The 26,200-nt window shown below is 43.1% G+C and overlaps 1 protein-coding gene across 2 annotated transcripts in view; it reads left to right on the top strand.

The window, feature by feature from the left end:
* GOPC (golgi associated PDZ and coiled-coil motif containing) overlaps positions 1–24,064 on the top strand; it is a 59,729-nt gene extending 35,665 nt beyond the window's left edge. For both annotated transcript variants that reach the window (XM_048844702.2, XM_048844703.2), the window contains 6 exons: positions 4,737–4,912; positions 6,407–6,572; positions 17,206–17,301; positions 19,185–19,349; positions 20,084–20,264; positions 20,790–24,064. In XM_048844702.2, coding sequence (XP_048700659.2) covers positions 4,737–4,912; positions 6,407–6,572; positions 17,206–17,301; positions 19,185–19,349; positions 20,084–20,264; positions 20,790–20,908 — 903 coding nt within the window. In that variant the 3' untranslated portion in view covers positions 20,909–24,064. The remainder of the gene's footprint in view (positions 1–4,736; positions 4,913–6,406; positions 6,573–17,205; positions 17,302–19,184; positions 19,350–20,083; positions 20,265–20,789) is intronic.
* The last annotated feature ends 2,136 nt before the right edge of the window (positions 24,065–26,200 follow it).

Raw genomic sequence — 26,200 nt, 5'->3', positions numbered from 1 at the left:
TGTCTGTGCTCTGGGTCTCGGGAAAGGTAATTATATATTTTCTCTGCATTCAGATTGAGTATTCTACAGTAATTTGAGTTTTCATAATTGTTTTAATCATGAGGAATGGAGAAATACAGGATAAGAAGATACTCTTTTAAGTTTAAAAATGGAGCAGCCTCATATTAAATAAATGTCTGTCGTACTAAATAATGTAGATCTCCTCATATCTGGAAAACTCAGTCTTTTTGCTGAATTCTGTGCATAAAGTTGCACATTTAGGCACCAATCCTGCAAGATGCTCCACAAGTGAGGACCCTTGCATGGACCTTTTTGGTTTCATTAGGGCTTTGCATGATGAGCGATCCTTTTGTGTTGAGCAGTTTTCAGGATAAGGGCCTGTGGTCTTAAAGGAACACTGTCAACTTGAAGTCTAGTCACTTTTTAAAAGTAGTTTCAGGTACAATGTTTGTCTGTGAGTCCCCCTGAAAGAAGTTGTTTTAGAATGCTATTTCTCTCTCTTGCTGGGTGAAAGATCCGTATTAACAGCAGTCGAAACTGACAACATGCCCATGCGTAGGAAACAGTGACACCAAGTATACACGGAATGCTGTCAAATGTCCAAAGTAAATAAACTGAGAAAAATATTTGTCTTTAATGTTTCAGTAAAGTTTAGGTGTCACTTATAACAATAGTGGGGGGGGGTGATTTTTATTTTTATTTTTTAATTCCATATGTTTGGTGCCCATTATATGCTTAGGTGTTTTCTAGACAGACAGACATACCCTGAATCAAGAAATTCACAATCTAAGGACAGACAGAGGTTAGGGGAATGACAAACCTTTAAAGTTCTTTTTACTCAATGGACAGACAAGTTATTTTTAATTTTATGCTGTTGCTGTTTTTATTAACAGGCTTGTGTAAGCTATAGACACCCATAGGCACATTTATGATATTTTGGAAGAGCCATTGAGGAGGTTTACCCCAAATCCAATCTTAATTGACTGATTGTGAATGAAAATGGTATCACTACCAACAGTTTCTTTTGCTGTAAGAATATGTAGAACTCTATATATAATTTTCAGCTGTTGGTAATTTTCTTTCAAGAGAAATAAGTGATCTATGTGAGGCTGGCACTTGTGGATCAGTTTGGACATGCAATCTTTCTGTCTGATTTCAAGTCCAGGCTCTCTCTCTTCCTGTTCTCCCAATTTCCCACACTTAGGGCTGGTTTACACTAATGCTGTAAGTCAATCTAAGTTACACTACTTCGGTTATGTAACTGAAGTCGACGTAACTTAGGACTTAGTGTGGTGTCTATGAACTGACTCACATCGAGATAGCTTACACCTTTCGGGAAGGTGGAGTACAGATGTCAACAGGAGAGCATTCTCCCATCAACTTAGCGTGTCTTCATCAGTCCTGCTAAAACGACACTGCTGCATCAATTGCAGCAGTGCCAGTTTAACCAGATGTAGACATGGCCTTATCCATGTTGACTTCAACTTCCATTTTGATGATCTGTTTGACCCCTTAGCTACGTGTTTCCTTTCCTTTGAACCTTCATTTGACCTGCAGTCCTGGTTCAACTCTCCCACTCACCAAAAGAGCTGTTCGCTTGACTTAGTTTTCATTAAGCACTGTGCTCTCTCTCCCAAATTTCCCCTCTCTGACCATCACCTGGTGTCTTTAAGCATCACCCATCAGCCCTTCTCTTCACTTTCTGTCGCTCAGTCTTTCCATGCTTCCAGTTCATCAGCACTGACATCTTGTTCGCTCTCCTCCATTTCTTCCACTGATATGGTTGTTGCCCCTGTCTCCCATACAAGGTTCATCCTTCTGCCCCCTTCCCTGGATCACCCTCAGTATCCGTTTCTTCCTTTCCTGCTCTTACACAGTGGAGCAACTTTGATGGAAATCCCATGACCAATCTGACTTCTTCCACTACTGATTTGTTCTTTTCTCCTTCAGTTTTGCCATCTTCCTTGCTAAACAGCTTGAGTTCTCAAACTTATTGAATCACATACCTGCAACCCCATCTGCCTTTCTGCCACCTTTGACTCACTCCTTAAACTCTTCCCTCCCCCTGCCTCCGCAAGATCTTGCCTGTTTCATCCAAGAGAAAATTTGACAAAATATGATATGACACTCTCCCTCCCGTCAACTTGCCTTCCCTTCCTTCAACTCGTGCCTCCTTCCCCTCATCATAGAGACAGAATTTTCTTATCTGCTCTCTTCTTCTAACCTTTCTACTTGCCCCATCACGTCCCATCTCATGATCTCCTCTCCCTTACTCTTCAACTTAACCTCTGCTTGTCTCTGGCTCTTTCCCCTTACAATACAAATATGCTGTAGTTTCTCCCACCCTTGAGCACACTTTCTTTTCCAACTACTACCAAATTTCCCTTCTCCCTTTATCACTACGCTTATTGAGCTTATAGTCTACAATCTGTCTGGGGTCTCTCTTTGTCAATTCCATCCTAGACCCTATCCAGACCAGCTCTGCCTCTTGCATACCACTGTATCCACACTCAACAAAGTCTCTAATACTACAGCTCAAAACTAGTACTCCTGTCTTCATCCTTCTTGACCTGTTAGCGGCCTCTGACACAGATGACCATGTTCTTCTTGAAATCTTGTCCTCTCTTGGCTTCTGTGCCTCTGTCCTCTTCTGGTTCTCCTCTTACCTCTCTAATTGCTCCTTCAGTATGTCCGTGGGAGAATCCTCCTTATCCACTCACTAACTTTTTGTAGGGTTTGACAAGGTTCTGTCTTTGGACCCTTCTCTTCTCCCTCTACACCTTATCTCTGGGTAATCTCATCTGCAAACACAAATTCACTACCATCTCTATGCTACTACTTAACTATGGTTTGTCTCTACCCCAGACTGTCTCCTTATGACCAAGCTAAAATTGTGGCCTGTCTCTCTGACATCTCCTCATGTATGTCTCCCCTTCAGCTCAAGCTCAACATGACTAAAACAGAGATGCTAATCTCCACCCACCCTGCTATCTCTTCTCTTGAGCACTCTGGACTACATCAACAACCTGCCTGTCATTCAGGCCCATAACCTGGGTGTCATCTTTGAGTTGGACCTCTCTAAGACCTCACATCCAGGCTATATCTAAACCTTGCCAATTCTTTCTGCATAACACTTTAAGATCCAACCTTTTGTATCAATCAACACAGTTAAAACTCTTTCCAAATTCTCACCATCTCTTGTCTCAATTACTGCAAAATCCTTTTCTCTGGTCTTGACCAATACAATCTTGCCCCACTCATCCATTGCAAATATCATTTTCTTAGGCCATTGCTTTGACCGTGTTACTTTCCTCTTTGCATCCCTCCACTGGCTCTCCTTCTCTATCGCATCAAACATAAGCTGCTTGTACTCACTTTCAAAGCCCTTCACAGTCAATCCCCACCCTACCTATCATCTTTCATTAGGTATTGAGTTGTTGACATCTACCTCTGATTGGCCCATGATGCCAGCCTCCATCACCCACTTATTAAATTTTCAAACAAGCACTGTGTGCTTTCTTGCATACTGCCCCACAAGCTTGGGAAGCGCTCCCCATAAACATCCTCAAAGTTCCCTTGCCATGATGCCTACAAAAAACTGGACAACAGTTAGGCAGTGGTCTGTACACCAGCAGTCCTGTCACCCTGACCAATATTGTCTCCTTGTTTCCTTGTATTTCCCCATCTGCCTAAATCTGTTGTCTCTTGTCTTCTACTTAGATTGTAAACTCCTTGGGGCAGGGACTGTACTTTAGTTCTGTGTTTGTCGAGTGCTAGCACAGTAGGGTCCCAATCTATGGCTATGGCTCCTGTGTACTATGGCAATATAAATAACAAATAGTAGTAAAATAATATGTAGCATATTACTGCCATTGGAAATTAAACTCCAAATAATTTCCAAAGCTAGGCAGGTCTTAACCCTAGCAAGGCATTACAACCAGTTTTTTTCAGAGATATTGTCACATAGATATCGTCACCCATGTGCATTTGGCATATATTTTAAAGGCCTTGCTTGACTGCCTCTTAAATTTACCACACATTTGATAGCATACAGATAATTTGATGATAAGACTTAATTTGTTAATGAAGTGGTAACTAATTTTATTTTTAATTTTTTGTTTTAAATTGATGACTATATTACATAATGTTTTGTCTAGACGTCTTTAGTATTGGTGGTGTTTAGGGGAGAGATTTTCAAAGGCACAAATAGGAATTAGGTGTCTGGCTTCTACTTACTTTCATAGAATATCAGGGTTGGGAGGGACATCAGAAGGTCATCTAGTCCAACCCCCTGCTTAAATCAGGATTAATCCCCAGTTTTTGCCCCAGATCCGTAAATGGCCCCCTCAAGGATTGAACTCACGACCCTGGGTTTAGCAGGCCCATGCTCAAACCACTGAGCTATCCCTGCCCTCCTCCCCCGCCACAGTTGAGCACATAATTGCCATTTATGCCTTTTGAAACCTTCCTCTATGTCTTTTATTTAAAGGAAAAGAATCCTATGATGTAAGGAAAGTTAATCCCGAAGGAAGACAATTTTATGGCTCTTTTGTAAGAGTCTTTATAATAAAGGAACTATAGCTTCAATACCACAATACTTTCTAGAGGGAGTAATGCATTATGTAATGCTGCAGATATTGCATGTTTACTTGCAGAAATGTTAAATTAGCACTGTTCCTGAAATAACTTAAGTAAAAACAACCAATTTTTTTCTTTTTCTTTTTCTTTTTTTTTAGGAGAGAGAGCTCGAAGCCAACAAGAAAGAAAAGGTGAAAGAAGCTCAACTTGAAGCCGAGGTGAAGTTACTGAGGAAGGAAAACGAGGCACTGCGTCGACACATAGCTGTGCTTCAGGCAGAGGTTTATGGGGCAAGACTGGCAGCCAAATACTTAGATAAAGAACTAGCTGGAAGGTTTGTACAAGTAATTTCAGGTCCACACCATGATAATTTTGCTATTTTGGGCAGTTACCATCTTTTTGTTCTGTTCATACAGTGCCTAGTACAATGGGGTCCATGAGTTGGAATCCTAGGGCTACAATAATACAAATAATAAAAAATAATTGTATATGAGAGTCAGAATTATGGAAGGATTAGGATATGTTTAACCTTAGGTCCTCTGTTCCTCCTGCTATTGAAAATAAACCAGACTTTCACTATGTCCATTGCTAACTATAACCAGCAGCTTGGAAGCATCTTTTAGGAATATGCATACTTCTGCCTCAGCCTTGAGCTGACTATTTCAGGTCAGGTTCCTGCCCCATGTAAGAAAAGCAAATGTCTGTTCTTCAGGGAGAGATAAAAGAAACCCTTCCATCTCATAGAATAAAAATTTGTTTTCCTTAGCTCCATGAATGTCCTAAGGTGACTACCTCAATAATAGCCTAATTCTAAAGGTATGTTTAAAGAACCAATATTTATTCCAAAATAAAAAGGGAAATTAAATGTAAAATCACAGCTTATTTATATTGTGGTAAATGTAAAGGCTCCACTCAGGGACAGGACCCCATTTTGTTTACCTCTGTGTAAGCATATAGAAAGACACTGTCTCTAGTTCAAAGAGCTTAAAATCTAAAAAGACAAAAATCCAGTGAAAGGTGTGGGAAGGGGATTGAACAGATGATCAATAGTGAGAGTGATGATAGGGACACGTTGTTAGTTCCTTTTATCTTTCAAAATGTTTAAAACTATCCCTAACTGCCCCTATACAAAGCAATCGTTAGTTCTTTTTTTTGCATTTTATTTTTTACCCCTTGTCTATTTTTTATTTTCCCAGTTCTTTGATTTTAAAAGGATATTAAATTATCCTCTGGCCAGAGTACCCCTCTGGTATGATATCACCCACTGTCCATCCACTGAGACAGTACTCTAAGGCTGCCTTCTGAAACAATTTGGGCCTCTTGGATTGCAGGGGGACCCCAGGCAATTTCTTTCTCTGCCGTTACTACAGTTCCAGCTGTTGCCAGACAATGTTTCTTGCCCAATACCCACGGAAATGGTTGGAGGTTTCTATCCCAAATGGTTGCCTCCAGTGGGGGTTTGGGCCTCTGAGGCAGGGTCCAGAGTTGGAGGGGTTGAGGGAAAGAGAGGATTTCACTAGACAGGGAAAATCTTGCAGTTACAGTTAATTTAAGCAAAACCCCTCACCTTACAAGCCATATGCACCTGCTTTAAGGAGCTGTGATGTATACTGTAAGGTAGGTATGTACAGCAATCTACAGTCCTGAAACTTTCAGTGAGTGCTGTGTGTACATGCTCAGCACTGTTGCAGTTGTGCTGGTTCAAGCACATGGGTGCAAGTTACAACACTGCAGTTCACTAAAGCAGGTAAATTGAGAGTATTGGAATACCTCAATTTTAAGTTGTGATGTATTGTACACACTTTTTTTCTTCTTCCTCATTTTGTAGGGTCCAGCAGATTCAGTTACTAGGTCGAGATATGAAGGGTCCTGCTCATGATAAACTTTGGAACCAGCTAGAAGCAGAAATACACCTGCATCGTCACAAAACTGTTATTAGAGCATGTCGGGGTCGTAATGACCTGAAACGACCAATGCAAGCACCACCAGGGCATGTAAGATGAACTCTGATATTTCTTATCTTAATGAGCCTGCCTTCCCGTATTTTCTCCACCAGTCCTTCACAGCTTTCCAGGGGGAACTAATATATATAATCCTCCCTTCTTCTTCGAGTGATTGCTCATGTGTATTCCACAGTAGGTGTGCGTGCTCGCCACGTGCAGCGGTGCCGGAAGTTTTTCCTTTAGCAGTACCTGTATGGGGGGAGCACCGCCTCTATATCGTGTTATAAGGGGAGCTGCGCACTCCCCTCACCTTCAGTTCCTTCTTGCCGCCAGTGAAGGTGCGTTTGCTCCAGCTCTGCTACCGCCTTTCCAGTTGATCTTAGTGGTACCTTTAGCTAGTGTTAGTAGCTCGTAGAAAGTAGTTTTCAGTTGTTAGAGTGGGCTCAGGGCATGCCCTGTGCCCAAGGCTTCAAGTTGTGCGACTCCTGTCGCCATTCCATGCCAGGGAGTGATCCACATGCCGAGTGTCTCCGCTGCTTGGGCGAAACTCAGGTGAGTGAACGCTGCAAGATCTGCCGGTCCTTCAAGCCACGAACTAAGAAGGAGAGGGACATCAAGCATCGCGCTCTCCTTATGGAATCAGCGCTGGCCCCAATTCTGGCACACCGAGCAGACTTGGTGCCTGGCACCGCATCATTGGTGCGCAGCAAAGCCCCCTCCACCAGCCGACACCGCTCCCACTCCAAGAAGCAGGGGAAGGGCTCCACCTCGCAGCGGCGCTGAGAGAAGGAAAGGGGAGAGGCTGGTCCCCTGTTGGGCAGCCCTCGGTCCTTGTCCCATCCGCTCCCTCCCCGGGCCCAAAACCTCCGACTCGTGCTGAGCGGATGCTCTACAGGCCACATGAGACATTCTGAGCTTGCTGGTACCCTGTGGGTGCTCGTCAGACCTCCCCGGCATGGCACAGCTTCCACTCCGAGGACTACTCCCTGCCTTGTTCGACACGCAGTGACCAGTCAACTTGCAGCTCGTGTCTACCACCCTCGACACCAGCCAGACTACCCGGTTTGACACCATCCAGGCAGGAGTCTTTCCACGCCGTGCGGTAGCGGGCATTGGCACCGAGACAAGTGAGTATCGGAGCAGCACTTCCAGCGGGCCCTCAACATAGACACGGCCTCTCTATCCCGCAGGAAGATTTCAAGGTGCATCAAGACCTGCTAAAGTGGGTGGCGTCCAGCCTCCAGCTGCAGGCTGAGGAGATGGAGGGCCCGTCCAACTCCCTCTTTAATGTACGGTCTTCCTCGATGCCGGGCCGCGTGGCTCTTCCCCTCCACCGAGGAGTAACCAACATCTCCAACACCTTGTGGCAAACTCCCGCCTCCTTGGCCCCAATTTCCAAGAAGGCTGAGAGGAAGTACTTCATGCCAGCCAAGAACCACGAGTACCTCTATTCTCACCCAGCACCTAACTCTCTGGTGGTGTAATCGGTGAACCACCGGGAACGACAGGGCCAGCCCGCACCCACCCCCCAAGAACAAAGATGCCAGGAGACTGGACGCCTTTGGTAGGAAATTTTATTCCTCGTCAAGTTTCAAGCTCAGGGTGGCCAATCATCAGGCCTTGCTGAGCCGATATGACTTTAATCTATGGGAGTCCCTGCCGAAGTTCGAACCATTCCTCCCGGAGCGGGACAGAAAGGACTTTAAGGTTCTAGTGGACGAGGGGGCGATGGCGGCTAAAGCGGCCCTTCAGGCAACGTCAGACATGGCCGATACAGCAGCTCGCTTGATGGGTTCCGCGATCTCTATGCACATGGCTTCGTGGCTCCTCCTGTCCAGGCTATCGGCGGAGGCCCAGTCCCTCATGCAGGACCTGCCGTTCGACAAGAAAGCCCTGTTCGCAGAGCAGATGGACGTCAGGCTGCATGGGATGAAGGACTCCCGTGCCACTTCGCAGACCTTGGGCCTCTATGTCCCTCCGGCTAAGGACAAGGCCAAACCGCAAACGTCAGCTCAACCTGCGCGGAGCAGATACGAGCCCCTGTACAAGAGGCCGAGAGACCAAAAGCGCTGGCCTCAGCAACAGTCCCGCTCTGCCCCACAGCCCGGGCCCTCTAAGGGCAAGAGGCAGGGAAAGAGGCAGTTTTGACTATTTGCAGGGGGGCACCAGGGCAATTGCCAGGGAAAACCCCGTATTAATAAAGTTTGTGTTCTGCAACCAATTGTCTGCCTTCCAGGTGGCATGGTCCCATATAACATCGGACCAGTGGATCCTCAAAACCATTTCCAAGGGCTACACGTTGCAGTTCAGTTCACCCCTGCCCTACCACCCCCCGTCCCTGGTGGGCCCAAGGGATCCGAAGCATGCCTACCTCCTAGGGCAGGAGGTGGAGCGACTACTACACCTGGGGGCGGTGGAAAGAGTAACAGTAGAATTCCGGTGCAGGGGCTTCTATGCTCGATATTTCCTGATCCCAAAGGCGAAAGGGGGTCTCAGGCCCATCCTGGACCTGCGGGATCTCAACCGGTTTGTGGTCCACTCCAAGTTCCGCATGGTGTCCCTGGCCTCTGTTATCCTCTCCCTGGACCTGGGAGATTGGTAAGCGGCCCTGGACCTTCAGGACGTGTATTTCCACATCCATACTTTCGAGGGGCACAGGCGCTTCCTCCTTTTCCTGGTGGGGCTAGACCACTACCAGTTTACGGTCCTCCCGTTTGGCCTATCCACAGTGCCCAGGATTTTTATGAAGTGCATGGTGGTGGTAGCGGCCCACCTGAGATGGGAGAGCATGCAGATCTTTCCATACTTGGACAATTGGCTTCTAAAGGGCAACTCTTGGTCTCAGGTAAGGGTCCATGTGGAACTGCTCCTGTCCACATGCGCCGATCTCGGCCTAGTGGTGAACGAGACCAAATCAACGTTAGTTCCGGTGCAGCGCATAGAGTTCATAGGGGCACTACTGGACTCTGTAAGGGCCACAGCCTCTCTGCCACTGAGCAGGTTCGAGACCCTCAAAGATCTCATCGCCTCGGTCACGGCCTTTCCGGTGACAACAACAAGAGTGTGCCTTCAGATCCTGGGGCACGTTGCGGCATGCACGTATGTGATCCGCTATGCCAGGCTCTGAATGAGGCCCCTCCAGCTCTGGCTAGCCTCCCAGTTCTCCCAGGCCCGGGACGGGCTGGACAAGGTTCTCACGGTACCGTCCCTGGTAGTTGCCTCCCTACAATGGTGGTCTTACCCGAGCAACATGCTGCGAGGGGTTCTTTTTCGGGAAGTGACTCCATCATAAGACCTGGTGTCCAATGCATGGGACTTGGGCTGGGAAGTTCACACAGGGAACATTGAAATCCAAGGGATGTGGTCAACCTCAGACCTGTCCCTCCATATAAATGTCAGGGAGCTCAGGGCGATACGGTTGGCGTGTGTTGCTTTCAACATGCACCTTTGCCGCAAGGTGGTCAGACAGCACCGCTGCAATGTACTACATCAACAGGCAAGGTGGGACATGTTCCTCGGCCCTCTGCCGGGAAGCCCATAGCCTGTGGGAGTTCTGTATAGCCCACGATATCTCCTTGAGGGCTTTCCACCCACCAGGCATCCGCAGTACACAAGCTGATCGCCTCAGCAGGTTTTTCTTCCCCCCAGCACAAGTGATTGCTCCACTCAGAGGTCACTCACCGGCTCTTCCGAGAGTGGGCGGTTCCCCATGTAGACCTGTTCGCAACCTGCCAGAACCGGTGTTACCCCCGGTTCTGCTCTGGAGGGGGGGGTGCGATCTTGGATGCCTTCCTCCTGCAGTGGTTGGGTCAGCTTTTCTGTGCTTTCCCACCATTTCCCCACATTGGCAAAATGCTGCAAAAAAGTAAAAAAAGACAAAGCATGTATCCTTATCGCCGCAGCATGGGCCGCCAACACTGGTATGGGACCCTCCTGGACCTGTTGGCGGCCCTTCCGAGGAGGTTGCTGCTTCGCCCGGACCTCCTCTCCCAGGACGGGGGCTGCCTCCTCCATCTCGGTCTGGCCGCTCTCCACCTGACAGCGTGGCTCTCAGTGGCTAGACGAGGAGGAGAGGAGGTGTTCAGAGGAAGTCAGGTGGGTCCTCAGAGAGAGTAGGAAGCCGTCCACACGCTGGATGTACCTGGCGAAGTGGTCCGGATTTTCCAGGTGGGAGGAGGGGCAGGGAGTCTCCCCATCATTGGCACCGCTCCAGCTTATCCTTGACTACCTCCTGTCCCTTAGGACTCAAGGGCTGGCACCCACCTCTGTCAGGGTACACTTGGCGACCATATCGGCCTTCCACCCGCCAGTACAAGGGCACTCAGTCTTCTCCCATACTGTGACCGCCCGCTTCCTGAGAGGCCTTGACTGCTCATTCCCGTATGCCAGATCCCCTGTACCGCAATGGGACCTAAATCTGGTGTTGTCCCGCCTCACGGGACCTCCCTTTGAACCCCTGGCCACGTGTTCCTCGTCTCACCTCTCATGGAAGGTAGCCTTCCATGTAGCAATCACATCGGCCCGACGTGTCTCAGAGCTCAGGGCCTTGACCTCGGAAGCCCCATATACAGTCTTCCATAGGGATAAAGTTCAGCTTCGCCCACTTCTGGCATTCCTCCCCCAAGGTGGTCTCCACCGTCCATATGGAACAGGACATCTTTCTTTCCGTGCTCTGTCCCAAGCCCTATTCCTCCAACGAGGAACACCGCCTTCACATGCTCGATGTGTGTAGGGCGCTGGCCTTCTATCTGGATCGGACCAATCATTGGGGAAATCTTTGCAACATTTTGTTGCGTCGGCCAAGTGTGTGAAGGTGCAACCAATTTCCACCCAGCGCCTTTCTCTCTGGATCACCTCGTGCATACACACATGCTATGATCTTGCAGGGGTTTCCCCGCCTCTGATCGTTTAGGGCACACTCAGTGAGGGCATAGGCCTCGTCGGCTGCGTGTGTAGCCCATGTCCCAATCCAAGACATCTGTAGGGCTGCCACTTGCCAGTTGACATGTTTACTTCGCATTATGCGATTGTCTCCCAAGCTAGGGATGACGCCAGGTTCGGCAGGGTGGTGCTGCGTCCTGGGAACTCATGAACTCCTACCCACCTCCAACAGATATAGCTTGGAATCACCTACTGTGGAATAAACATGAGCAATCACTCGAAGAAGAAAAGACAGTTACCTGTTCCGTAACTGGTGTTCTTCGAGATGTGTTGCTCATGTCTATTCCACATCCCGCCCTCCTTCCCCTCTGTTGGAGTTGTCCGGCAAGAAGGAACCGAGGGTAGGGGGAGTACGCAGGTCCCCTTATAGCGCGAAATAGAGGCGCCACTCCAGGGGTTGCAGCGGTGCTCCCCCCGTACGGGTACTGCTAAGGGAAAAACTTCCAGTACCGATGCACGTGGTGAGCACGCACACCAACTCTGGAATAGACATGATCAACAAATCTCGAAGAACACCAGTTACGGAACAGGTAACTGTCTTTTTTCATGCATGTTCTGATGTAGTTTGTATTCCCTTGTATGTGGTGATATAATCCGGAATCATTATGGTGTTACATATATTACAGTGGATAAAAGTGTGGTTCTATCTTGTGCACCTGCAGCTTCCATTGATTTCCCTGGCAGTGATGGGTGCTCAGCCCTTCTGAAAACCAGACTACTTCTGTTTAGGTGCCAACTTATGGATTTAGGAGCCTAACTTCAGGCACATAGGTTTCAAAATGTTGGGCTTAATCGTGTTGATTGTCAAAACATCTTTATTAGGGGTTGTGAAGCTATTAAAAATATTAATCGTGCAATTAATAACAGAATACCGGTTATTTAAATATTTTTGGTTGTTTTCTACATTTTCAAATATATTGATTTCAATTACAACACAATACAAAGTGTACAATGCTCACTTTTTATATTCTTTTTATTACAAATATTTGCACTGTAAAAATGATAAACAAAAGAAATAGTATTTTTCAGTTCACCTCATAAAAATACTGTAGTGCAATCTCTTTATCAAGAAAGTGAAATTTACAAATGTAGAATTATGTACAAAAAATAACTGCATTCAAAAATGTAACACTGTAAAACTTTAGAGCCTACAAGTCCACTCAGTTCTACTTCAGCCAATCGCTCAGGCAAACAAGTTTGTTTACATTTGCAGGAGATAACGCTGCCCGATTCTTAGCAACTGCTCCTCCAAGAGATACATCATCTCCTTCAATTGGGGGCAGTGGAAATCGTTCCCGAACAACACAGAGGGAAATGTTTCTATTCCCATTACTTCTTAACAGAAAAGAAAACCGGGGGATGGCGACCAATCCTTGACCTCAGGCGGCAAAACAAATTTATCAAAAAGCAGAAGTTCAAAATGGTTACCCTCACCATCATAATCCCAGCACCGGAGCAGGGCGATTGGTTTTCAGCCCTCGACCTACAGGACGCCTATTTTCATGTGACTATTCACCCAGCCCACAGACGTTTTCTTCATTTTACCCTCAGTTCGACACATTTTCAATGCAGAGTGTTGCCCTTTGGCCTGTCTACTGCCCTATCTAGCAGTTTTCTCCAAACTCCTAGCGGGGGTCACTGCCCACCTCAGGAAACGGGGTTATAATATTTCCTTACCTCGACGATTGTCTCCTCAAAGCCTCAACACTCGACGAAGCTCTTCGATCCACACAACTTACCGTCGCTTGCTTCCTTTCCCTTGGCCTACAAATACACAAAAACAAGTCCACCTTATCTCCTACCCAACAACTGGAGTTCATAGGAGCACACCTCGATTCCCAAACAGGAATAGTGTCTCTCCTGCTCGATCGTTTCAACACCATAAAACTCCTGGTTACAAAACTTTGCAACAGTCTCCAGGTCACTGCACGAGACCACGTGCAACTATTAGGCCACATGGCCTCGTGTATTTTTGTGGTCAAAATGCACGCCTATACATGAGGTGCTTCCAAGCTTGATTGCCCACGGTTTACAGACCGAACGTACACCCTCTAAACAAGCCTCTAACCATACCCTTCAGAATCAAAGACTCCCTCTGATGGTGGACAGTTCCTTCCAACCTCTGCTCAGGAGTCCCTTTTCTCCAGGATGCTCCATCACTCATAATGACTACCGATGCATCCGTCACAGGATGGGGAGCACACATGTCCCACCACACAGCCCAGAGGCGATGGTCTTCCACCGAAGCCTCCCCACACATAAACGTCCTAGAACTGCAAACCATACGCAATGTCTGCTGTCACTTCCTCCTATTCATTTGGAACCATTTTGGATAATGACAGACAACACTGCATGCATGTTCTATCTCAACAGGCCGGGAGGGGCTCGATCTCACTCGCTTTGCACACAAGCCATGAAACTCTGGAACTGGTGCCTCGCGAACAACATCCAGATATCAGCCACCTATCCTCACGGGGCCCTGAATACCACCGCAGACGAATTAAGCAGACATTTTCACTGGGATCATGAATGGGAGCTAAACAACATGATCATATGTAATATATTCCACGTTCGGGGCTATCCAACCCTGGACCTCTTCGCGACTGTGAAGAACAAGAAATGTCCTGAATTTTGCTCCAGAGTGGGGTTGGGCAAACGTTCCCTAGGAGAATGTTCCTCATCTCATGGGCTCAACACTTAATGTATGCTTTTCCCCCAATACTGGTTTTCCACAGAGTTCTGACAAAGATACGAACAGATTGTGCCACAGTAATTTTGATTGCCCTGTCGTGGCCCAGACAATCATAGTATCTGTTCCTCACCAGAATGTGATTTCGTTGCCTCTCATTCCGAACCTCCTATCACAGCAACATGGCTGATTTCTTCACCCCATCCTATCCATACTTCACCTCCAAAGCTTGGTTCCTCCATGGTTCTCGCAAAGAAAACTAGCATGCTCTGAACAGGTTCAAAGGGTACTCTTACGTAGCAGAACACAATCTACTTGCACCACATATCTCCAAAAGTGGAAACGATTCACACATTGGTGCGCGAACAACCAAATTCTTCCCACTTCCGCGCCTCTTCTGGCCATACTTGATTACCTATTAGACCTTAAGCAGTCTGGCCTTTTTTCAGCTCCATCAAAGTCCACTTAGCTGCTATTACAACTTTTCACGACAAGATCGACGGTACTTTTGTTTTTGCTCATCCAATCACCAAGCGCTTTCTGAAAGGGCTCCAATCCCTATACCCGGACATTAAACCTCCTATTCCTCAGTGGGACCTTCACTTTAGTATTAACATGTTTAACGCAACAACCTTTCGAATCCCTAGCCACTTGCTCCCTCTCTATGAAAACAGCATTCTTAGTGGCAATCATCTCCTACAGACAAGCAGGAGAAATAGCAGCTCTCATGGCAGACCCACCCTACGCAATATTTTTTAATTTTAATTTTAAGGTTACCCTCTGATTACACCCCAAATTTCTTCCAAAGGTACATTCGTCATTCCACATCAACGAACCTGTACACCTACCAACCTTCTTTCCTAAACCGCATGCAAACTCCTTTGAATCCACAATGCATACATTGGATGTACACAGGGTTTTGACCTTTTATTTGGATAGAACCAGATCCTTTAGGAACACTTTCAGACTCTTTGTCTCCATTGCAGAACGATCCAAGGGGACACCTGTTTCCACCCAGAGACTTTCCAACTGGATCTTTGCTTGTATCCGTCTGTGCTATCAATTAAAGCAGTGGTTCTCAAACTAGGGGCGCCGCTTGTTCAGGGAAAGCCCCTGGTGGGCCGGGCTGGTTTGTTTACCTGCCGTGTCCACAGGTTTGGCCGATCGCAGCTCCCACTGGCCGCGGTTCGCCATTCCAGGTTCCTCTGAAACCTCTTTAAAGCTGCCACTCGGTCCTCCGAATACACATTTGTTAAGCATTATGCCCTTACTGATACATGATTGGGCAGAGCTGTATTATCTACCGCATTCCTACCAGATCTGAAGTCCCTACCTCCTTGAGATACACTACTTTTAAGTCACCTGGAGTGGAGAACCCACAAGGAGAACCCACAAAACCCTCGAAGAAGGGGAGGTTACTCACCTTTGCAGTAACTGACATTCTTTGAGATGAGTGTCCCTGTTGATGCTCCACTACCCACCCTCCTCCCTTCTACTTCGGAGTTGGGGTAGCCTCCGTTGTAGAGAAGGAACTGAGGAGACCGGTCGCACACATGTACTATTCAAGCACACTCACCGCGTGAGGCAGGCTCTGCGCATGTACAACTGGTACATGTACTGCTGTCAAAATCTCCAAGCGAAGGTGCAGGGATGCACCAACACCTGGAGTGAGGCACCCACACGGACACTCATCTTGAAGAACGTCCATTACTGCACAAGTGAGAAACCTCCTCTTCTCACTTTTTGGTGACATTGTAAATAAGTGGGCAGCATTATCTCCTGTAAATGTAAACAAACTTGTTTGTCTTAGCGATTGGCTGAATGACAAGTAGGACTGAGTGGACTTGTAGGCTTTAAAGTTTAGCATTGTAACAAAAAATATCTACATTTGTAAGTTGCACTTTCACGATAAAGAGATTGCAGAATAGTACTTGTATGAGGTGAACTGAAAAATACGGTTTCTTTTGTTTATCATTTTTACAGTGCAAATATTTGTAATAAAAATAATAATATAAAATGAGTAGTGTACGCTTTGTATTCTGTGTTGTAACTGAAATCAATATATTTGAAAATGTAGAAAAAACAGCCAAAATATTTAATAAATTTCAATTGGTATTCTGTTGTTTAACAATGCGATTAAAACTGCTATTAATTGCGATAGATTTTTTAAATTGTGATTAATTTTTTGAGTTAATCACGTGAGTTAACTGTGATTAATCAACAGCCCCATCTTTATAAAAAATCTGAACAACAAACTTAGAGTTCGGGGTGAACTCAAATTCATGGTCAAAATTTTCAAAAGTGGCTAGTGATTTTGGGTGCCCCAACTGGATACACCTTAAAGAATCCTGGTTTTTATAGAAAATGCTCATTGAAATAAAGCCTCTTAAAAGCATCTCAACTAAGTCACCTAAAACACTCATTACTTCTAAAAATATTGGGCCCTGTAGATTTTCTGTGCAGTTGCTTCTTTCTTTTTTTTTTTATAATGTGTGATAGCAACAACAAATTTTACAAAATATAACAGAAAAAGAAATGTCTTGATATATTCTGCTTTGGTGAGATTTTGAGATGGACTTTTGTTGTTGTTTCTTATATCCTGCTGGAAAAAATGATCAGAAATGCTTGGGATTGTATACTGAATGTATTAACTAGATCACTGTAATAATTAAGGGACGGTTTCATAAGTTTTTTAATTTCACCTGTTCTCAAAATATAGTTTCTAATATTGAGTGGTAGACCCAACTAGCTTTCCAAATGTGACTTTATGTGGTCTGCCTCTTCTTTCTGGGGCTGAATTTTGTCTCATCCATCTCTTGCTACTACAGGATTGCTACCTCCAATCAGGAGTGTAAGATGAGTGGTCTCTCTTGTTTCCATCATCAATTCTTCTTCACAGTTTGTCTGGCAAAGAATATTCTACGTTTTGGTTGGCTTGTACTAATGTAACTTACCTGCTGCTGTTTATATTCTCCTTCTGCATGTGAAAAAAACAGCCATAAAAGTACCTTTTAGTTCATATGTTTATATTTATTCTTTTTTGTGTTAAACTAGGAACCAGACTCCTTAAAGAAGAGTCAAGGCGTTGGTCCAATCAGAAAAGTTCTCCTTGTTAAAGAAGACCATGAAGGACTAGGCATTTCAATCACAGTAATAAATACTTAAACCTATTTTCCACCTTTTGTCCTCATTTACAGTTAACTTTTAGTTCATTGCTATAGCTGAGGGAGAATAGTTTAGGTGATACTGTAGCATGCAGTGATGCCAATTTTTGACGTTTGGACAGATTGGAGTATTATAAGTTAAGTAGTAATCTACTGGAAAAAACACTTAGAATCATAGAATATCAGGGTTGGAAGGGACCCCTGAAGGTCATCTAGTCCAACCCCCTGCTCGAAGCAGGACCAATTCCCAGTTAAATCATCCCAGCCAGGGCTTTGTCAAGCCTGACCTTAAAAACCTCTAAGGAAGGAGATTCTACCACCTCCCTAGGTAACGCATTCCAGTGTTTCACCACCCTCTTAGTGAAAAAGTTTTTCCTAATATCCAATCTAAACCTCCCCCACTGCAACTTGAGACCATTACTCCTCGTTCTGTCATCTGCTACCATTGAGAACAGTCTAGAGCCATCCTCTTTGGAACCCCCTTTCAGGTAGTTGAAAGCAGCTATCAAATCCCCCCTCATTCTTCTCTTCTGCAGGCTAAACAATCCCAGCTCCCTCAGCCTCTCCTCATAAGTCATGTGTGCTAGACCCCTAATCATTTTTGTTGCCCTTCGCTGGACTCTCTCCAATTTATCCACATCCTTCTTGTAGTGTGGGGCCCAAAACTGGACACAGTACTCCAGATGAGGCCTCACCAATGTCGAATAGAGGGGAACGATCACATCCCTCGATCTGCTCGCTATGCCCCTACTTATACATCCCAAAATGCCATTGGCCGCCTTGGCAACAAGGGCACACTGCTGACTCATATCCAGCTTCTCGTCCACTGTCACCCCTAGGTGACACTTAAATAGAACTGTTTTTATGCACTTTTGTCTATGAACAACAAAAAGTAGTTTGTACTATCACCGTTCGGGTATTATTCAGTGTAAGAATTGCTGTTGGAAATGTACAGAAATATTAACTTGAAATGTGAAGATGTTAAACATAGCAGGATTATTTTTATAAAATATAAGGAACAATGAGTCTACTGCTTTTAATGCCATCATCATCTCACGTGCATTAGGCTGCATGTATAAACTAATGCAAAACATTTTGAGTTCTAGAATGTGCAAGATAGCTGAAAAACATCTGAAACTTCTAATTTTTTTTTAAACTTCTCACTTCAGAAACATGCATTTAAAAAACCCAATAATATTGAATATCTGGGCCTAGGCTTTATATGCAGGTTAGTTAGTGGCAAATTCTGACAACCAATTAATATAATCTTGGCAAGCAAAGAGGAAAGTGAGGGTTTATAATAGAACTGCCTCAGAGAATCTTGGCATAGGCCAGCTTCTTCAAATTTTGGTGTCGACTCCATACATCCAAATAATAGTGGGCTCATTTTCAAAGGCTAACTTAGTGAGTGCAGCGGGTGCCCAGTATCTTTGAAAGTCAGGTCACTTGGGTTTAGATATCTAACTTTTAATCAAGTGAGCTTGAAAATTCTGGCCATAGTGCCTATATTTTATTGCATCCTGCAAGTAGCTGCTAAGTAAGTGGCACAGTGTCTGATATATAAAAACATGTTTTTACTTTTACAATCTTGTTTCATCAATTTGTATATCTGATTTAAATATTTTGTTTTCTGTTAATAATCAGAATTACCACCATTCACTCTTCGAGTATATAGCTTCAATTTGTTCACTTGTCTGGGGGAGGAGAGGGGAAATTAAAGGAATCATTAAATTAATTATTTTCTCCAAAGGTATACTATCTAATTTTCTATTGTAAAAACTGAAACAAAAACTTAGAAGCTATCAGGACATTGCTTTCCTGCTAACAGACATTTAAATAAACCCATCTTTTTCTTTTTTGTGGTGATAGGGTGGGAAGGAGCACGGCGTTCCAATACTAATCTCTGAAATCCACCCTGGTCAACCTGCTGACCGATGTGGAGGTCTGCATGTTGGAGATGCCATTCTGGCAGTAAATGGAGTGAATCTGAGAGATGCCAAACATAAAGAAGCAGTAACTATTCTTTCCCAGCAGGTAATTTATATTATCTATCATTATGTGCTTATGTCTTCTTTCTTTTTACCTATTCGGTTGCTTGGCATTTTAAAATTTTCTTTCAACCCCAGCACTTGTGTTTAGATAGTGTTTCCTGCAGCTGTTGTTCACCTTATGTTTTGATGCTTTTAGATATTGTTTTGATGCAGTTAGATAGGCTGGGTCAGTACTTAGATTGGAGCCTTCCATCTAAATGTGTAAAGAAGCATCATTGATTATTCTTCTCTCAGTCAGTACTAAACTGTTGAAACTATATTTTGTCCAAAACCTGAAATATTTCTTTTATTGGAAATGTTGCCATGATGTCTCATGAAAATTGTTGGTTAGTCACCTCATGTCCCCGTTCTCTGTGGGCTGGACTACATCTCCCTTGATGCACCATGGCCTCCCTTGGTGCACTTGCCTTTCTTCTCCAAATAATTAATAGATCTACTTAAATTCTTGGTAAACTCGTTCTTCACTAAAGCATAAGTTTTGCAAACTTGGGGATCATACACTATTATTCATGCATAGCAGAAATGTTTATTCACTACTTTAGTGCAGATTTCAATGCAATTTGAACTATAGAGCTATGCACTTTGATGAGTATGTGGTTAATTCATATATTTTCCCAAAGCATTTCAGATAGTCAACAAAATATACTTGTTAGTAGTCTAGTTTAACCCTATCCATTTTGTGAAATAAGTAACATGATCATTTTTATTGTATTCTAGAGAGGGGAGATTGAATTTGAAGTGGTGTATGTTGCGCCAGAGGTAGACTCAGATGACGAAAATGTAGAATATGAGGATGAAAGTGGACATCGCTATCGCTTATATCTTGATGAATTGGAGGAAGGTGGAAATTCAGATACTAATAGGAAAAATGCAAGTGCAGATGTCAAACCATCAGAAGGTAAAACTTCTTTTGCCTAAATGTTAAAGGTTGAAACTTCATTATACAAACCTGTTTGAGTGGAATTAAGAATTTTTAATGAATTTCGTATGCCATCATGCAGCCAACTCACCTGGCTTTGTTAGGTCCCTCTGAAGTTCCTCATTCAGTCACCTTGGCTAGCCTGGATAAATTTGTATTATCTGCAGATTTTCACTTCCTCTTAACCATGTTCCCATGAGAAAATAGACTGTTCCTACTTTTTGTTTTCTGACTCTTGGCCAGTCCTAATACATTGACAATTGGTTCTTCTTTTTCCGCTGTTTTGTAGATGTGTTCTATTATTTCTTCTAGATTAGAGAAGCATGATTTTCCTTTACAGAAGCAGTGCAGATTTTCCTATCATATTATGTTTATCTGGAAGTCTTTATAGTTCTATTTTTTAGTTATTTTAATGAGTTTTCCAGTTTCTGAAGTAAAGCTCATTGGTTTAATTCCTCGGATCACCTCAGCACCTGTTAAAAAAGAATTATTTTTAATTTGCAGTGTTTGATAAGAAACCAAGTGTTGATGGACATGAAAATGGAGACCTAGGAAATTCAGTTCAAACTCCCTTAGAAGAGACTGCACCCAAACTAGCTGATTCTGCTGAGTCCTTGTCCTAAAGAAATCGACTGGCCTGATCACTTCTTCAGGAAAGATTGATAATCAGTATAGACTGTTCCAAATTTTATATACAATAGTAGGTTGTAAAAGGACTATTAAAAATGAAAGGAAACCTGTATTACTGTTGCCTGGAAAAAATGGCGGTTACCTCAGGGCTTCTTTGTGAGCAATTCATAATGTGTAAAACTCTGTTCCTCTGTGACACACATTAGTTAACATATTACATGTAAAATGGATTTTCCTTGAACTGTAAGCACCAAAGCATGTGGTTTCCAGAAGATAATCTTAAATGCATTCAACTTTGGATCCTATTGATGTCCTTGAAGGGTGTAGAATGAAATTGTAGCCAGCTTTATTTTGTTCCTTTGTCACTGAGTAAAAGCAAAGAATGAACAGCACTTTGATCCAAACTAACCTTTAACAGTTAAAAAGGGGAGAAGTGAATATTTACCACTGCATCCCTGAATTTTCCATTTAGGTTTTTTGAGCTGCAATTAAAAAAGGGGGTGAGGGGGAAGGGGACAAAAAAATGCCATGACTCAGATTTTCACACATTATAGCAAAAAGCAAATGTTTTAATTTAAGAAAACAAAAGTGGAAAGAACAACTGTTGAGTGTTGTAAATTCTGATCTCCCAATACGCAATCATTTTACATGAGAGGAGATTTAATTTCTTTAAACAATTTATTGTCAATCAATGCTTCACTTAAAATATTCTCCAAAAGTATTTAAGCAGACTACTGTTCTATTTGTTTTTTAAATGCAAAATTAGTGTAAAACTGGCTTAATGCTTGTTCAGAATTATGTCTGCCCTTGTGCATTGTATCTGAGCATCATACAGTCAGTATTCGTTACTGAATGGATACTGTTAGAACTGATATAAAGTAGTTTTATACATTGAGTTGTTCATCATGGGCTTGATCCTATGAGACGCTGAGTACTTTTGGATGGGTACTGAACATGCTCGATTCCCACTGAAATCATCTTTAAATCAAAGGGAGTTGAAGACACGCCATATCTTGCAGCAGGTGCTCGGGGCCATGAAGTATCTGGTCCTAAATGTGGTATAGTATGACAGTCCTGTTAACCTATTGCATTTTAATTGTTACTGTTTAAATGAAATACTGTTGCCTTCCAAGAGCAGTTATATCCTAAAATAGATAATTGATGTACATCTAAAGGCCCAAGGCATGTTTGGAAAACGGTAAAGTTAATGGTGGTTTTCTTGGCTAGTTTCTCATACTGTATCTATAGAAATTTTAGTGAAACACAATATGCTCCATACGCAAACTATAAAAAGTGTAATAGCTTTTATTAACGCAGGATAAAGCACGAAATGCTTGCTCTCCTGTTTACTGCTATGCAGACTGTTAAACTGTAATGTGAAAAGATGAGATTTTATATTTTGAGAGTGAAACTAATGTGAAATAACAGCTTTGCAAATGTTACTGTATTGATGTACATAAATAGAGAAAAAATCTCTAAGGCCTTTAGAGGAATATCAATTAATCTAATGTTTAATGTTCAAAACTTTTTATGTAGAACACAGTTACTGATCCCTCTTAGGAACACTATATATATATGTTTATAGAGATATCTTTAAAATGTATATACTTTAATTCAAAGATTTTGCTATTTATAAAACCTTTAACCGTTGCTCTTTTCATGAATTTTTGTGCATGGTTCCATTCATTCAAAAAGCTGTTTCATTTACAGACAGGTTTTTTTGTGGTAAAGCATATTAAAATACTCTATAATATTGCCTCTAAGCATATGTTGTTAATTAAAAAATAGAGCTGAATGCATAAGAAACATATCACCAGTTGCTTATGAAGGCATCTTTCTACGCATCTGAAGCTCCATGTATCATATGAATTGTTCAGGTGCATTTTAGCAAATGAATTCATTGCTGTAATGTTGCATCCAGACATTCATTGTGTCACATCTACTGTCATTCGGTGTACTCTGAATCTGAGTGTAGCGTGGAGTATTTCTCTGTCAGAGAAGGGAGTTCAGTTTTCATTTTTCTTGAATTCCCTCTCTGTTTGAAGATGTTAGACATGTCTAGGGAAGCTGTGTAGGGATATTTATCTGTGGGAAAGAGAAAGTCCCTTCACTCCCTTGAAGCACCTAGAATCTTCCATTTCAAATACTTTTGGCCACGTCCAGTTTGAGGTTAGACAGGGCTGCTGAATTCATTTTCCTTCCATCATCACTCTATTTGCCTGCTGCTCTGATCATCCTGAAGGTGAGATCAGTAATAGAAGTGGGGTACTGGCTGGGAAGATGACCAGCACTGACAAATTAATGCCAAAATTTCCCCGCACGTCAGTTTTTCTGACCTTTGTTTGGGAAGCTCTGAGTCGGACAATGTTGCTAGGACTTTCTATGAAAGGATAGTGTGGTTGTACTCCATACTTCCTGCTATAACAATGCAGATTTATTGTTGCTATAATGAAACTATTAGAAGTTCTTTTTTAAGGTGACAGTAGTTTAACAAGTTGCCATATCTAAATGCAATCTATAAATACATGTTACTCTGTTTTGCCAATAACTGGAACACTCAAACCCGCTGGTTCCCAAGGGTTGATTGAGTTTGACATGAAGAGTTTCCAAGGAAAGTAAGATTTTCATTTTTTATTTTAAAAAAAAAGTATAGAACATTGTTTACTTGTATATATTTTACTTCCGCTAATAAAACAAAGTTCTTAAGAGAATAGACTGCAGCTTTGTGTGGATAATTCCTTGGCCATATTTTTAAAATCTTCAGTGGAATAGCTATCTCTTGTTTTTTTTTAAAGGTGGATGGAGTTTGAAGGGATGTGGGACCACTGCTTACTAAGAAACAAACTTGATGGCAGTAAATTAACTTGTGTCATAAATTGTTTCATATTTCCATGGTAGAATTGTATTTACTACAGTGGAGAGGGTTTGTATGTATCTCAAACTTACCACAGATGTGTTGATAATGGATATGGTGAGCAATATTCAGATGTTATTTATTGTATAATCTGCCCAAACACCCTTCCATCTTGGGTTGGTCTCATATCTGTGGAAGGTGTAACATTGTGCAACAATTGTATTATACCTAGTTAAGCTGAGTTTCATATTTTTTTATTAGCCTGTAAATAAAGATGGGATCTTATGCATTACAACGGTTTCTGTTCCTAATTTACAATTAACATTTCTGGTTTTCTTTGTTTTATAAATAAAACGTGAATAGGCAGCAAACACCATACGTGATCTGCTTCTGCTAAATTTATTGTTGTACTCTGTATTTGGATGTATCAAGCACAAAAGACACTGACAAAAATCAAACTCCTTAACTTAAACATTAAAGCTAACCCAGTCTTGGTCAGTGAGATGTAACAGCAAATTAAAGAAAATAAAAAGGGAGATGGAGGTGTAGGAGACCTCTCAAAAATAATTAAATTTGGGAGCTGTTTCTTGTTGCAGTTTTTCTATATGGGGATAGGGGAACAGTCTAACAAACACAAGGTGTTTGGGTTATAATGCTTTAAACATCTCGTAGCCATCAGCCAAAAAGAGCTGCAAAGATCCAAACCATTGAAAACCAGTCAAAGGATTAAATCTTAGGGCACCATTGAAAACATAAGTATATCCTCCTCTTCTATTTGATATGGTAAAAGAATAATAGGTGTGATATGTGTGTGTTTTTGGTTTTTATACTATGGGAATACAGTAGGTGCCATCCTTTGGAACATTGGTAATTTCTAGCAATCACTTAAAATTAATTTGTATTAAAGCTTTTCAGTTCACATTTGAAGAGCCCCTAACTAATATTTGCTTTATTACAAAACAGTTCTATTATAAAAACAGTATTTTAAATTTCCTTTTACTTACCCTTGAGTTCAAGCTCTTCTGTTTCCCCTGTAAGAGCTGATATATCCACAAGAACCTGAAACAGCATCTTTCTGTGTCCTCTACACCGCTTTTAAGTTTTATTACTGTAATGTCTAAGAACCAATCAAAAATGGGGCCCCATTGTACCAAGCACTGCACAAACAGAAGTAAATAGTCTCTGTTCCAGAGAGCTTACAATCTAAATAGAGCGGATAGACACAGGATGGGCAAAGGGGTAGAACACATCAGCAGAGTGAACAATGTGATGGCACAAAACATATTAGTTCCATGGGAGAAGCAGAGGAGAAGAGACCGAGGGAAGAAGAGGGTTGGATTGGCAAATAGCCAGTCAGCATATAGCAAAGAAAGTACAAACTGCAGAAAGTTGTCTGAAGGTCCCTGCTTTGGCTGCTTCTGCAGCTGCCCTCTCAGTTGGAGTCTTTGGCTGGTTCCTCCTTATAGTTGTGTCCCAAGCCCACATGGCAGGGGCAGATAGGAAGTATCACTTGGGTCCTAGTTTCTCTAGATTGGTGCAGGGGATCTCCCCTACATACTTCTGGGTCTCGGAGGTGCTGGGAGAAAGGTGGCTCTAGCTGGACCCCATTTTACCCCGGCCCCCCACAGTGCAGGAGTCCCTGCTTTGACTTCTGCAGCTGCTTCTACTGACTGGAGTATTTGGCTTGTTCCTCTGCAATATTTTCCTCAAGGCAGCATGGCAGTGGCGGTGAGGCACAATCTAGGTCCTAATTTCCTCTGGGAGGAGGGATGCACGGAGGATCAAGTCTTGCAGAGAAAGCTGGACTGTAAGCTTGAAAAGATGATGTGATTTTCAAATAGTTCTAACTTTTTTCCTTAGGCCCTTTATGTTCTGGACCTGTCTTTGCGCACACACAGAAATTGAGAGCTGGTAATGTAGCAGGCCTGTTTGTAGGATGGGGATGGTATATTTTGCAGACTGAAAATCTGAGTAAGGATGCTACAGTATGTGCGCTGTGGTGAATCTTTAATATTACAGGAATGCAAGTTACTGGTAAACTTATTGCTGCCTTTAACAGAAAAGCCTTAGTTCAATTTCTTTTCCCTCCCTTCCCCCTTTGGCAAGTTGTGGCCATGTCATGTGAAGTCATTATTTTCCTAGAAGGATCCATGCTAGCAGCCCTGTCATCTCTGTGCTCGGTTTGCCCCAGCCATAAAAGCAGCATTGCGTCTGTTCCTGGCCTTCCCTGCATCTGCACATGTGGAGACCTGCGCTGGAAGCACGCAGAGCTCCTAGCCCAGATCTCTAATAGTGCTAATAGTCTCTGGGGTAAAATTTTCAAAAACACTTAAGTCCCATTTTCAAAAGTGACAGTCACTTAGAAGCCCATTTTTGAAAATGGAACTTAAGTTCCTAAGTCATTTAGGAGCTTTCAAAAATGTTACCCATG

Source organism: Caretta caretta, chromosome 3 (genome assembly GCF_965140235.1).
Source record: "Caretta caretta isolate rCarCar2 chromosome 3, rCarCar1.hap1, whole genome shotgun sequence".
Taxonomy (NCBI): domain Eukaryota; kingdom Metazoa; phylum Chordata; order Testudines; family Cheloniidae; genus Caretta; species Caretta caretta.
The sequence above is the reverse complement of the archived record's forward strand: the minus strand, read 5'-3'. Positions and strand labels throughout refer to the sequence as shown.